Source organism: Pantherophis guttatus, chromosome 1 (assembly GCF_059756535.1).
Source record: "Pantherophis guttatus breed Tessera chromosome 1, ASM5975653v1, whole genome shotgun sequence".
Classification (NCBI taxonomy): Eukaryota; Metazoa; Chordata; class Lepidosauria; order Squamata; family Colubridae; genus Pantherophis; species Pantherophis guttatus.
Genome location: NC_142063.1, coordinates 101,655,394 through 101,671,062, shown reverse-complemented (window position 1 = coordinate 101,671,062; position 15,669 = coordinate 101,655,394). Strand labels below are relative to the sequence as shown.

Here is a 15,669-nt window from a genome sequence, read left to right as displayed (position 1 = left end):
GGGGAGGCAGCGATCAGAGGCGATGTCCTGGCGATCCCCGCAGCCTGGAACAGGTCTAAAATGCAGTGTGTGGCCAAAGGGTGGGGGCCAGCAGGTGGGCAGGGTTTCAGCAACATTCGGTGTATAAAATGCACCGCAATTTTCACCCACTTTTGGGGGAGAGGAAAGTGCGTCTTATACTCTAAAAAATACGGTGGGTGTAGAGTAGCATCCTATTTGTTAATATTCCTCAGGATTAACAACCAATAACATTCAAATGATGTTGTATTTATTTATCTTTTGTGTTTTTTAATGGGATCTCGAAATGGCTAATTCTTGCAAGAAGTTTCGATAACTAAAAATCTCTGTATCCTGATAATTTTTATATAGTTCTGAAAATACAACAAGTTCCTAGGTTAATAATGCTCTGGTTTAAGGATGAGCCATAATTAAGAATGGAGCATATTGCTACAAAATTTTATACACAGTATCAAGTTAAATACACAGTAGTTCAACTTAAATACAGAATGTTTCTAATTTATTATACAATACTACTTATACGGTGTTATACAATAATAGTGTTCTGGTTTGCATATAAATTCGACCTAAGGACAGACCTTGGGAATGGAACTCATTCTTAAACAGGGGACTACTTAATACTTTCACATAAATAATAAAATATTATTTTAATTATCTTTTCTAGCCTGATTTTGGTACTAGCTATTTTAATGCATTATACTATACAGCTTGCCAAAAGCAGGACTAGCCCAGCTTCATTATTTGCTATTCAGAAAATGTCGTTTAATTACATGCTGTTTCTCAGAATATACTTTGGCAATATTAAATTAGACATTTCCTGATGTGACAGAATCATGTGACATGTCTCTTAAATCAGAAGCAAATGAGTGGCTATAATGGCTGACACAAAATGGCACAGGTAGCAGGAATGATGCAAGTCCTCTTTTCAATGTATTCAAATTGTTTTTTATAAATCCACTTGACTATGAACAGCTGTATAAATGTTTGCTCACATCTTTCCATAACAGGAACAAAACTATCTATTGGATTTTGAACTATCCTCACTTACTAGGCATTTCAAAATTTAGTACCACAAGAGCCTCATAGTAAGCTAATATTTCATGTTAGATTGGTTACTTCTAAGCAAAAGTAGTTGGAACTAAGAAAGCTTGTATGTGTTTATACATTTGCATGTATGTAGGTGTATGCACACACATACACATACAACTTTCTGTTCTCAAATTTTTGCCATAGTACTCATAAGTAATCACAAAATACCCATGTACCAAAAGTAAATTGGTAAGTGATCCCAGTCCACCAGGGTACTGTTCAATTTAAAACAATCATTTTCTAAGGCTGGTGGGCACAATCCAATGGAGCCCGCAGGCATTCTGTAATAAAGTTTATGCTAGATATTGACACATGTATTACTTTTTAATAGAAGATTTCTAGGAGCATGTGCTAAGAATCACTGTTTTTCCTTAAATGTGGAGAGAAATGTCAAAAAAAAAAAAAAAAAGCAGGGATACTTCTGGCACTTCAGTTCTTGCCACATTGTAACTTGGCTCTTTTTCTTGAATACTGTGGAATGGAATCTTTGAATCAGTGTCTGGGAAAATTTTAAAAAATTACAAAGCATATAAAGCACAGAAATATCCAGCACATCTAAGTTCCACTGTTAACATAAAATTACAGGGAATCCCTTCCTAATTAGCTCATCTAGGGATGCTTTTAGACAAAACATCTGTTGTATAACCACTTTGCCAAATCCACAGTGTGTTATGGTGGGTTTCAAAATTACTGCTTTAGGCTGTTAAACTACCTAAGTCTTTCCGTGACTTACATTTTTTTAAAAAATAAAATCCAGTAAGAAAAGAAATCCCGAATACTTCTGTTTTCTCTTTGGTAAGCCACCTTTGTTGGAAATAACTGCTGGAAGCCTTACAATTGGCATAAAAACTCATCAATATACAGTAGTGGCCAAAATTGTGGAAACCTTTTGGGGAAAGTGTATTTTCTAAAACTAGCTAATAACACCACTTTTTTTGAGTAGTACCATAAAATTATATATCAATGGAAAGATAATTTAATCAAGAATGTAATGCAATAACTTTTATGAAGGATTTGCTATTAGAATAGCAGTTACAATATAAAGAAGAAAAGTGAAACACTTAGAAAAAACGAGATATATAAAAATTACCACCATAGAAAAAATGAGATGTACGAAAATTATCACGTCGGTTAATACTTCATTGGGTAACCTTTAGCATGAATTACAACCTTACAATGTCTTCCCATGGAGTGAACCAAGTCTTTTAGTTCTGCAGCTGTTATAATGTGAAACCAAGATTGAATTATTGCTTCTATTAACTGGGTTTTATTGCTGGGTTGCTTCTGACTAACAAGTTTTTTTAGTCGGCTCCATAGATTTTCAATTGGGTTAAGGTCTGGGCTATTCCCAGGCCATTCCAGCAATGGAATATGATTATCTTGAAACTCCAAAAAAAAAAAAAAGTGGTGTTATTAGCCATCAAACCTTAAAAATACACTTTTCCCAAAAGGTTTCCATAATTTTGGCCACTATTATATATGTATCTAAAACTCACAGCTGTAGCTGCAGCATCCAAAACTTCACTTTACCTAATGTTAGACATTTATAAAGTAAATGATTTAGTAATGAAGTATCTTGTTTCCATCAAATCTTATCAATAATTCAGCTACATTTAGACTCAACACAGGTTTATTACAATAGCAAAAACTAGTATTTTTTCCCCCTTTGGTGAATGTAGTAAAACTGGATAGCTCTCTTTCAGTTGTTTCCTCACCAGTATTTCTGCACCAGCTGAAAGTTGCCAGTTGAAAGCAGCATTGGTCATTAGGATGTGTGACCTTCTGCATTAATAGAGCAGAGACTGTCATTTCTGTTGGCAAAATTACTTCCTTTAGTAAATGGATCAATATAGATCAGCTTTCTAAACCTTTCCTGTATATATATATATATGAATTATGTTGAATTATGCATCTCACTTCACTTCTTTATCTTTACATTTCAGACAGACAATGGGACCAGTAGCCTGCCAGGAGAAAACAAGCTTCTAAAAAATGTTGAATGGCAAAATCGAGAACAAGTAGCATTTTGTGATTCCATTGCAAAGTAAGTAGCAATTTAAGTCAAACTTAGTCACTATTATTAATGGAAATGTAATGTCAGCTTTTCAAGCAACAAGTTTTATTATATGGCATAAGCTTTCATAGAGTGAGCTGTAGCTCAAGAAAGTTCATGTCTTTTAGTAAAATATGTTAATCTGAAAAGATTCTAACAAATTTCTGTTTTTTGTTACCATATTAACATAGCTCTCTTCCTACAATGAATGGTAAGATGTGTGTTTCTTTTAAGGAAATTATCAGTACTGATTTTACACACTGATTAGAGTAATCTTTCTTCCTGTTCATATTTTTAGGTTTTGAACATTTTAACAAGTAAGATAGTCCTTGCAAGTTAACTAAATATCTTGTTCACTTACCACACTAAGCAAAGAGTAACATTGTATAATGTGGTCCTTTAGCACAACTAAATCTGTTGTTTACATATGTACAGCATAGGTTGGACATAATGGCTGAATCAAGGTTTGGTGAATAATTTACAATTGTGTGAGTTTATACAATATGCTATTTGCTTAAAAGAGCCGTGGTGGTATAGTGGGTTAGAATGTAGTGTTGTATGCTAACTCGGCCCACTGCCAGGAGTTCGATCCTGACCAACTCAAGTTGACTCAGCCTTCCATCCTTCCGAGGCCAGTAAAATGAGGACCCAGATTGTTGGGTGCAATATGCTGACTCTGTAAACCACTTAGATAGCGATAAGCACTGTGAAGCGGTATATAAGAAATGCTATTGCTAAACTCTGTTAGAATGATGTATGATCCAAGCCAGGATTTTATATGAACCCTGCTTTTCCTTAATCAGGAAAAACATAGCACTTTACTGCAATATTTTTGCATGCTATTGATCACACAGTAGAATTTGACAACCATGATTTAACATTAACTATGGCTAAGGTGCTCACCAACAAATATGTATCATATGGTACAGCAATCTTTCTCTATTTAGGGCAATTATTTTCAAGTAATCTTTTGCTATCAGTGTTTTATGGACTGTTATTTTGTTTTTTATTTTCAAAAAAATGAAAAAAGTCCATGAAACTGCTCTATGTGAAGTCAGGCAAAATTAATCCAACCCCTTTCTTTCTTAGAATCTCACACTCTATCAGAAATAAAGTTAAAATGGCATGAGTATTGCTTTTGAACTAAGGATTGCTTGACTGTGTATTAGTTGTTAGGACAACATACTAACTCCCTTAACCATAATCTGATGAGTGGGTTGAGTTCAGAAGCTGTGATGCAACCAAATGGAAAATAGCAGAAGACAGCAGTCAGAAAATGATACATCTGATAATAGTGGATGCACACCTTAAGACTAATACCAGCTAGTCAACAACAACAAAACATAAATTCAGACAAACTATAAACCAAGAACCCATCAAAAGACTACTATCGAAACTACTTTGCAAAAACAGGTGGATAAAAAGAAAAACTGAGACCCAATTGCAGCTAATCCCAAGAGAAAAAGATGAAACTGAACCAGAATGGATGGTTCTGTTGAGCTGTTCCATATTTACTTCAGAACACAGCATGCTCCAGAAAGGACTAACTTATAGGGAGTATTAAGCAACTGAAATTGGAGAATTAGTTTGGTATAGGAGTTAAAATACTGTAGCAGAAGCTGAGAGACTATGTTTTGATCCTCCCCTTAGGATGATCAAAAGGATGGGTGATTTTGGGTCAATAACTCTCTCATAACAGTATATTCTAAAAGCAAAAGAATGGTTGAAAGTCAGAGAGACATACAATCTCATAAACCCAAATCCAATACTCAAATTGCATAGCAAAATGAAAAGAAAACCTTAAGTAATCTAATCAAACAGGACAAATGGAGTATAAGAACAACGGTGCATGAAAATCCTCCTAACCCCAAACATGGATTCATTATGTAAATGACACTTTCATCTTAAGCAAAAAAATAAAGGTTAGAAAAAAAAACTGCAATGTAGTAACCCACTACTACTGAAAACAAAAATAGATTAATTACATATTTTCCAATCAATGGATATCCATGCAACTTCATTAAAAAGGGTCTATTCAATTAAATAATCACAGTACAAATGTTGCAAGTCATGAAAAGGATAATTCATTCATCAAAAGCATCTCAGAAACCACCAACAGCCTAATCCAACTCTTTGGCATCACTGTAGCCCACAAACCAACAAAATCCTTCCATACTAATGGTTAAAGTTGCTGGCCTAGAAACCAGGAGTTCTAGTTCTGCCTTGGGCATGAAAGCCGGATGAGTGACTTTGGGCCAGTCACTCTTTCTCAGACCATCACACCCTAAAGAGTTGTTGCTGTGGGAAAAATAGGAGGAGGAAACTTCACTACCCTGAGTTACTTATAAAGTAATAAAAGTGGGATATAAATTACAGAGAGTCATTTAAATATATTGAAAAATATTGTGTTAGACAAATGTTTAGAAAATTGCCAGAAACACATCCTGTCCAATCGTACATCATGGAATGGTTGGACAAGCTGATATATATTTCATATGACATTTAGCCATGTGAAAAAGTAAGTTACTTTGAAGTTTTATGACTATTTCAACAATTATTTGATTTTCATTTCAACAATATTGATAAAAAGAATTGAATGTAATGAATATGTACCATTTAAATTTTGTAGTTCATTGTGTAACTTAAATAAATGTAAATGTACATGTGGAAAAGTACATTTATGGCTGCCTCAAATACCTAAATTAGAATCAAGTGCACCAGATTAGGTGGCAATGAGTAGAGCACCATTAGAAAGGATCTTGGAGGAACCAGACTTATTTAAACTAAATGCTTAGTTTGAGATGGTCTTTGTTGCCAGAATGTATTAGATTGAAAGAGTTTTTGAAGCTCTCAGAAAAAATATTGTAGACACTTTATAAGTCTGGGGAGGATTTAAAAAGAGTGCCAGTCATTCCACTGCCCAGAAGATTATCTACAAATGGAAAAGATTTCAAATAATTGCCAACTTGCCCAGGCCAAGCTCTCCCAACACATTCAGCCCAAGAGCAGAATGCAAGTTGCTGAAAGAAATCTCTGAGAAGCCTGGAATTTTATCATAGGACCGTGATGGCAAACCTATGGCACGCGTGCCAGAGGTGGCACACAGCACCCTCTCTGTGGGCATGCGAGCCGTTGCCCCAGTTCAGCTTCACTGCGCATGTGCGTGTACCTCCCGCTGGCCAGCTGGTATTCGGGGTCCCTGCTGCGCATGTGTGAGGGGCCCCGCGCACCTGCATGGGGTGCGGGGGGCATCGTGCATGTGCAGGGGTGGGGCACATGTGTGGGGCCCACATGCGCATTGCATTTTGGGGGGTTTCGGCATGCATGTGTGCATTCGCACGCACATATGCACACTTTGGGCACATGTGCATTAGCCATCACTATCATAGGAGCTATGGTAACTCTTGTCACTAATGATGTCAAAGTGCATGAGTCTACCATTAGAAAGAAGCTGCAAAAATTAGATGGCAGGTGTGCAAGGAGGAAACCTCAGAAAGAGCTTTGGGACCAGACTAAAGTTTGGTCATGAACATCTGAGGCAGAGACCAGGACTTATGGAACAATGTGCTCTGGACTGAAGAAGCAAAGATACCAGAAGTCATGTTTGGCAAAACAAAAGAGAACATTTCACCAAAAAACCCTATACCAAAAGGATGGTAGTGGAAACATGGTTTGGGGCGGCTTTGCTGAATCGGGGACTGGGCAGCTCACCAACACAGAATTTGCTATGAATTCTTCAGAGGGTGCCTCAGGATGTGAAACCATCTGTCAGAAGATTGAAGTTCAACTCAGAGTGGACTTTGCAGTATGACAGTGACCCTAACTGTTCCAGCACATCCACCAAGGAATAGCTAAAGTGACAGAGAAAGAAATGGATGGGCTCGGAATGGCCATTAAAGCCTGCATCTACATCCCATCAAGATGCTATGCAGTGAAACACTGCACAGCTGAAAAACGATATTAGCGTGAAAGAGTGGTGATGAAATCTTCCCAATCAATGTCAGAGACCCTTAGATAGTTACAAGAAATGCCTATCTGGTTATTTTCTGCCAGGCATATCACTTAATTTTTTGCTTGAAATTTTTTTTACATAGGCTTTTTTTTTGTTTAATCACATCATCATTGCCATTAGATACTGTTTGAAAGAATGTAAAATACTGATATGTGCACCTATATTAAAAAAGAAAAAAAAAACCCTTTGCCCTGGTGCTGCTTATTTTTTCATATCTGCATAACCAGCCAGTGGCATTTCTTGGTGTCGGGAGTACTCATGATGCTACCCAAACTGGAAATTAAATGGAAGAAGAAAGCCAGCTTTGGAGAACAGCAAGAACCTGACAATTGAATCCTGAGCTACTACTTATCTTCTTCACTTTTGTAATAATATATTTTGCTAATGTAGTCTCTGAATGTTATTTTTGACCTGGGTGGATATTTGAAGGGGTAATTTAAACAGGAGATGTTTTGAAGAATGATGAATTAGTCTCAGTCCCAGCATTGGAGTTAATATAATATAATATAATTAATATGGCATATATTGCAATTTTGCTATAAAGTATTTCTTTTCTTAATACACTCTTCCAGCCCTCAGTTTTTTTTTTGTTTTTTTTTTTTAATTTGATTTATATGCCGCCCTTCTCCGAAGACTCAGGGCGGCTTACAATGTGCTCAGCAATAGCTTTCATCCTTTTGTATATTTATACAAAGTCAGCTTATTGCCCCCACAAACTGGGTCCTCATTTCACCTACCTTAGAAAGGATGGAAGGCTGAGTCAACCTTGAGCCTTGGCGAGATTCGAACCCTGCAGTAATTGCAGGCAGCTGGTCTTAATAAGCTTAATAACAGGGTGCCTTAAACCCCTGTAGTACCAAGGCTTGAAGTACAGCTAGGAGTGAAAGTAAGAAGAAAACATTACCTAATTGTTGTGAGTTATTTCCTCAGCTTTAGCCTGTCCTCCAGGTTATTACATCTAGATTACATTTGAGAGTATTCTAAATCTCTTAAAGACTAGCTACATTATTTGGTAGAAGCCATTCTTATCCAATTGGGGCCTTTTTCAGTCTGCAATTTCTGGAAAAGGAATTACATTAACTTTAAAAGTTGGAGTATCTTTTCATCGTGAAATAAGAAGCTAGGCCAGAAATTAATTCTGTTTTTTCAGGCTTGGAGATAGATCTGGCCATACGAAATAATTCCTTCCATGAGCAGATTATAAATGGGTCTCTTCCCTTTCTGAACCTTTCTCTCCTTTTCAAAGTTGTTTCATTTTTGAACAGCCAGTCAACATTCTTGCCACTAAGCAAAGATTTTATCTCTCCCTCCCAATTATTTTCTTTTCTTTTTTTTAAATGTCCTTTTGCATACTTTGTGCTTCCTTCTAGCCTGCAGATATTTCCCTCATTTGCATGAATGGCACTTGTTTGGCTGCACAAGTATATAGGAAGGAAGGAGATAGGAATCAAGTGACTAGGAAAATCTGTAGTTTATTTCAGAATTACTAGGTTTACACAAATCAGTTTAAAAACTATTTTAAAAGATGAAATTGATGGATGATTTAAAAAGATTAAAATATTGAACCTGTCAGGGAATGTTGTTTAACAGAGTAGAGTGGAGATTAAATAATTTAAAGAAAAATAGATTAGGTATATACAGGTAGTCCTTGATTTACGACCACAATTAAGCCCAAAATTTCTGTCATTAAGTGAGACATTTGTTAAGTGAATTATGCCCCATTTTACGACCATTCTTACCTCAGTTAAGTGAATCACTGTAGTTGATAAGTTAGTAACTTGGTTGTTAAGTGAATCTGGCTTCCACATTGTCTTTGCTTGTCAGAAGGTCTCAAAAGGGAATCGCATGACCTTGGGACATAGCAACGGTCATAAATATGAACCAATTGCCAAGCATCTGAATTTTGACCACTTGATCTTGAGGATGCTGCAAAGGTCACTACTGTGAAAAACAGTCATAAGTCACTTTTTTCAGTGTTGTCGTAACTTTGAACGGTCGCTAAATGAACTGCTGTAAATTGAGGATTTACCTGTAAATCTAAGTATTTTTAATTCAAAAACTGCATTGATTTCAACGGAAATCCTGCATAATCATGCTTCAATTTGCAATTTGATGCTCTTTGTGTTGCTTTATGTTCTTGTTTGTTACTCTAGGGATCATTGTAACTCCATTTATAAACGTTGTTTACAGATTAAGGACCAAGTTTCCTCATACTAAGTATGATACAAACTTGGGTTTCGTGTTGAGTCCAGTCATGTTGCAAAGAAATGTAAGTGGAGAGAATTCCAGCATCAAGATTTCAATAGAAATTGGGGGTTTCCAACAGCCAGTGACATTCACATGTGATGGTAAGTGCATTTTTATTTTAATAGATATATTTCAGTAGATTGAAAGATTGTCAAAATAATGTTGGTAATGAATTACCGTATTTTTCGGAGTATAAGATGCTCCAGACTATAAGACGCACCTACCTTTTTTGGTGAGGAAAACAAGAAAAAGAAATCTGCCTCTGCCTCCCAGCAATTTTGCCTCATTGCAGCAAACAGCAAATAGCCTGCTTTACTTTCATTTTCGTTTTCAGCATAGTTTGATTAGCACAAGAAAAAAAAATTGCTCCCAGAAATTTACCTCCTTGCAGCAAGCAGCAGAGCCCATGCTAAACAGCTGAGACCAAAACAACTGAGAGTCGAGAGGCTGATCCAATCAACTTGTGCTAATTAGGCTGTGCTGAAGCTGAAATAGGCTGTTTCTTCTTGCTGCTTGCTGCAAGGAGATAAACTGCTGGGTGTCAGGCGTCGAGGTCCTGGTTGATCCTGCCAGTACCATATGCTTGTCTCAAAGATTAAGCCATGCATGTCTAAGTACACACGGGCGTGACAGTGAAACTGCGAATGGCTCATTAAATCAGTTATGGTTCCTTTGGTCGCTCCCACGTTACTCGGATAACTGTGGTAATTCTAGAGCTAATACATGCCGACGAGTGCTGACCTCCGGGGATGCGTGCATTTATCAGACCAAAACCAACCCGGGCTTGCCCCGGCCGCTTTGGTGACTCTAGATAACCTCGGGCTGATCACATGCCCCCGTGGCGGCGACGACGCATTCGAACATCTGCCCTATCAACTTTCGATGGTACTTTCTGTGCCTACCATGGTGACCACAGGTAACGGGGAATCAGGATTCGATTCTGGAGAGGGAGCCTGAGAAACGGCTACCACATCCAAGGAAGGCAGCAGGCGCGCAAATTACCCACCAAAGGGTGGGGGCCAGAGGGTGGGCAGGGTTACATTTGGTGTATAAGGCGCACCTAAATTTTCACCCGCTTTTGGGGGGGGGGGAAGGTGCATCTTATACTCTCAAAAATATGGTATACCTTTGAGGGTAGTCTTTGACTCACAACCACAATTGAGCCTGGAATTTCGGTTGTAGTTGCAGTTGTTAATAGGGTCACCATATGAGTTGAGTCAACTTTATAACTACATCATGGCTTTCGTAGGCAAGGTCATTGATCATGCTGGTTGTTAAGTGGAAAATGGGGGTACCTCGGATTGGATGGATCCCTGGGAATCCTAGAGCAGGCCACATGCAAATTATAGGGGTTTTTCAGTGTGCATGGGCACAGGGAGATAACGAGGGAAGAAAGCTCATATTTTTCTATTTTACAAAACTGCCTTCAATTCACTATTTTTGTTACCTTCTGCATTTGTTTTTCTCCGAACAGTGAGTTCCCCAGTTGAACTTATAATAATGCAGGCTCTTTGCTGGGTACATGATGACTTGAACGATGTAGATATTGGCAGTTATGTTTTAAAAGTTTGTGGACAAGAAGAAGTTTTACAGAAGTAAGTTTTGCTTTGGTTACATCCTGATTTCTAGAAAATACAGTGAATGTAAATTTGATTGTTACTAACTGGAAAAGGTGTAAGTAATTTAGCAATAAGAATTAAAATAGGTGTTATTGTTGATTTTGGAACTATTCATTTAGCTATGGCATATTGTACATTTTATTTTATTAATCATACTTTTTCATATTAAATTTCAGATTTATAATGTCCTACTAGCACTGTCAAACTTAACTATTCTTTGAAAAAATATGCTGTCATGGAATACATTCAATTGTCTAATGCAGAATCCTGTAATATTTGAAAATGGCAGCTAGTTGTAAAAGCATGTGTCTTGTCACTTACTTACTTACTTACTTTTAAAGTTAATATAGTTTTGGCCTATTGCAGGTTCTGCATCATCTCTTAATCTGGAGTTTTATTAAGAGTGATTCTGCCAACTTTTCATGTTTAGAATACATGACATGCTATACAGTAATGGGGCAATATTACATCAGAACAGACACAGCTTGGAATATGAATTCTGTATTCCAATTAAATATGCCAAAATAATAGTGTTTTAAATATGTCTAGAGTTATTTTATTTGAGAAATGTATTTGATCAGATGTCTAAATCAAATGTATTTGATTTAGAAGACCAGAAGCCTGGCATCCTAATTATTTACTGTTAATAACATAGTAAACAGAAATTCAGAATTATCTGAATAAGCTTTTCCAACCATGATTGCTATTAGCCCCTTTCTAGTTCTGCTAAGCAGTATTTGAAAAGAGAAATGGGAAAACTAGTGAGGGGAAGGGAGCCATGAATTCTAAAAACTATGTCCATATATTTTTATTTATTTGTTTGTATCCTGCCTTTAGTTTTACAAATAATGCAAGGCATATGAATATATCCAACACACCTTTCTCCTATTTTCTCCACAACAGTCCTGTGAGTTGGTTTTGGGCTGAGAGAGTGTGTGTCTGGCTCAAAGTCCCCCATCTGGTTTTCACGGCTAAGGCAGGACTTGAACTCATGTTTGTTGAAAATCTTATTGATAATTTGAAATAGTGAATAATCACAGCATTTGTTCTTTTCACAGCAAGCATTGTGTTGGAAGCCATGAGTATATTCAAAACTGCCGAAAGTGGGACACGGAGATTATTCTACAGTTATTAACTAATAATGTTATTTGCAGAGATCTTGTACGAACAGTAAGTTCAAAGGAAACTCACTTATCAAAACAGCCATCATTTATTCATTTTGTATGTGTTGTTGATGTTCTGCGTATTCCTTGTTTTATTATGTTGTGAACTCTGTCTTGTAACCATGACTCACATGTACCTAGAATTATGAGTTATCTCTGGTCTATTTTCTTCCCCTCTCTGTTATGCAGCTCATCAAGTAATTCAAGAGCAGCCAGAAAGTCTCTTTCTGGTGCTAGTTCTTTCAGTGGAAACAGTTTCCATGATTAGAATTGCAAACCATCCTCATTACAAATATAGGTTAATTGATTTATTATGTGCCATCAAATCGATGTCAACTATTAGCAACCAATTAGATTTTTACCATGACAGTCACTAACTTGGCCCTTCACATCTTCCAGAAGTGCACCCATTGCCACTGTGATTCCATCTATCTTGCTGTTGGTCATCCTCTTCTTCTCTTTCTTTCCACCTTTCCTGGCTTTAGAGCTTTCACCAGAGACCTAGATTTTCACAAGATGATACATCCTAAGATCTCCACTCTTGATACTGGCCTGAGAAAGAAAAAAACTCAAATTGAGCTCAGATCCTGGTGTCTAGTGGATATATTCATATTGTTGTCCTTGGTATAACAAGGCATAGGTGGTTTATCATTGCATTCTTCTGAAAATGTTTCCACCCTCCCAGTATAGACTATATTTCTGCGATTTCTTGGTGATCCCTAAATATTAACCATGCTTACTCTGTTCTTTAAAGATCAGCCAATATATTTCTTCTCCAGTATGCTAGAAATTGGCCCTAATGACATACTAATACATATTGAACTGACTAAATAGTAAGAATTCCTGATTTGCAATATTCCACTTCCAGATACTGTTTGCAGATTTACCTGGCAACTTAAAGGCTAGGATTGAGAACAGCAAGCATTACTACAGGTGAAAAAACAAATGCAGGGAGCATGGAGGTTTTTTGATCGTGGGTTGTTGTTGTTTTTTTAAAAGTCTAAGGCCGTGATGGCGAACCTATGGCAATCGTGCCAGAGGTGGCACGCAGCGCCCTCTCTGTGGGCATGCGAGCCGTCACCCCAGTTCAGCTCCGCTGTGCATGCATGGGCACCTCCTGCCAGCCAGCTGGTCTTCGGGTCTCTGCTGCGCATGCGTGGGGGCGGGGCGCTTTGGGCACTCAGTCCGGAAAAGGTTAGCCATCACTGGTCTTAAGAAATCCAGTAATGAAACTAAAAATGAATACACCTATGAAACAAATTACTGTTACACATAAGTTTGTTATAAAAAATCGATAATTCATCCTGAGCAAAGCTAGTTAAATTGGAGAATACTATCAAATATTAGTTCTTGTTTATGAACTTAACAGCCAGTCACTTTTTAGTAGAGAAATTGAAAGCAGACATTTCTTGCCAGTTTTCTATTTAAGGTGGTAGCAAAAAATGCTAATTTTCTCATCTTCAGAACTCTCAGAATAAAACTGGCTATCCATCTTTAGATCATTTTTTACAGGTCAAGGGAGAATATTGATAAGTTTGGCAAATTACTTATACATTTTCTATTATTAGGAAGATGATGATGGGACAACAATAGATTTGACAAAACATCTCTGCCATGTAGAAAAGCTTTTCAGAGAGACCATTCAGAGGTAACAGCTTTGTCATAATAATATTTGTTTCTATTTTGGTGCTGCCCAGCACCAAACTCCAAAATATTTGTAACATATTCAAGTACTTCTAATAATGGGTTTCATTTAGCCTACTCCAATGTCTGGGAGAAAAGCCAGTTTGTTAGGACCTTCTGGAATGCCATCAGGATGGGAGCTGTGTAGATCTCAGAGGGGAACCTCATTCCAGGGGCAATCAAACATTACATTTTGTAATCGAGCATTTGTTATGTTGGTGCCTTTTTATTTGTTTTACAAAGCTTATACTAATAGCATGTCCCAAGTAATAGAATTATTCTCATTGGTTCCAGCCACTCTCTTGAAGAACTGTTAGAAGCTTATCACAATCAAGTTGACATACTGCTTAAAAATAAGGTAAACGTTATCATTCAAGTTGTCTCCTATTATGGTTATGCAAAGAAGCACTTGGCAATGCATATTGGTGTGAGCGACATACTCCTTGAACTCTTGAAATAGCTGCATCCTCTGGAAGGCTCTGATTGCTATAAAGGCTTTCTAATTGTCAAGATCTGAGCCCCTTGGAAAATTCAGTTCATTGGGGAGAGGTGGTTTTTTTCTGTGCATCAATGTATGTTGCAAGACACCCTTATGAATGATTCACACAGCCTACTTCCAGTACATTTCATGCTTTACTAATCCTATATTTATAATAATATTTATATATATACATCAATTTATATTGTACCATTAGCTGTTTGTGATTTGTGATTTGCTAGATGTTATTGATCACACATAAATTTTTTACTAAGCCTCACTTTCCAATCTACTTTAAGCTTCATACATTACTTTTTGTCCTCCAGTTGAAACATAGTAGTTCCCTAAGCCAGCAGTCCCCAATCTTTGCAGCTTGGCAGCCTGGCTCGGTGCAAGTTGAACTGTGCACACATGCACAGGCCTGCCGTTTGTGCGAGTTGAGCTGTGTGTGTGTGTGAGAGAGAGTTGAGCTGCATGCATGTGTGCCCAGTTCCGAATAGGCCAGGGCCCAATAGAGGGCCACTGCCCAGGGTTTGGGGACCCCTGCCCTGAACCATACTATAGCTTATTCATATCACAAGTATGCCATTTTCGTCTGGTAAGAAGGAGTTTTACTACAGTGAAGTAAGAAAAGTGGACATTGGCAACATCTACAATATGCCAAAATTAAAATGAATTCACTCTTTCTTCCATTCTTCGTCCAAATGATATTTCCTGTGCCACTGTTTGCCAACACAGGTTCAGAACACAATAGAACCGTGCTGAACAAATAATCTTCTATGTAGATTATTGTATACACAATACTGTTCTGTGAACTTGTCACCAGCTTCTTCGGTGTCAGTACAATATGCTTTAGAGTTAGGTGGCAGCCAGTGGAAGAAGGGATGCAACTAAATTAAAAATATTTAAATGGACTCATTATACACACACACACATACATACTCCAATTGTTAAGAGTATTTATGGGAGGAATTGAAGGGGATGTTCTGTTGGTTTAGTGGAAATGTAGTTGAAAAATGTTGGATTTTACCTTGTTTATTTTTTTTTTCTCTCATCAGAATCGGTTTAAAGCAATGGAACCAGTCATTAAAGCCGTCAGAAAAATTTGTTATTCATTAGATGGGGTAGAGACTCCAGCAATTACTGCAGCTGTAAAGAATCTAAGAAGAACAGTTAACCTTCCAGGGAACAAGAGCCCTGAGGTAATTAGCTAAATCCTGCAGTTTTCTGCTATATTCCATTTATACAGTGGGGCAGATACTGATTCAGTCCCATCTTCTACACCATGTTAATTATCGTTAAAGTTG

The 15,669-nt window shown here is 37.3% G+C and overlaps 1 protein-coding gene across 6 annotated transcripts in view; it reads left to right on the top strand.

The window, feature by feature from the left end:
• PIK3C2A (phosphatidylinositol-4-phosphate 3-kinase catalytic subunit type 2 alpha) overlaps positions 1–15,669 on the top strand; it is a 52,760-nt gene that overhangs the window by 12,953 nt on the left and 24,138 nt on the right. For all 6 annotated transcript variants that reach the window (XM_087879612.1, XM_034416965.3, XM_034416967.3 and 3 more), the window contains 7 exons: positions 3,051–3,151; positions 9,363–9,520; positions 10,894–11,014; positions 12,097–12,208; positions 13,770–13,849; positions 14,179–14,242; positions 15,421–15,564. In XM_087879612.1, the coding sequence (XP_087735738.1) occupies positions 3,051–3,151; positions 9,363–9,520; positions 10,894–11,014; positions 12,097–12,208; positions 13,770–13,849; positions 14,179–14,242; positions 15,421–15,564 (780 nt within the window). The remainder of the gene's footprint in view (positions 1–3,050; positions 3,152–9,362; positions 9,521–10,893; positions 11,015–12,096; positions 12,209–13,769; positions 13,850–14,178; positions 14,243–15,420; positions 15,565–15,669) is intronic.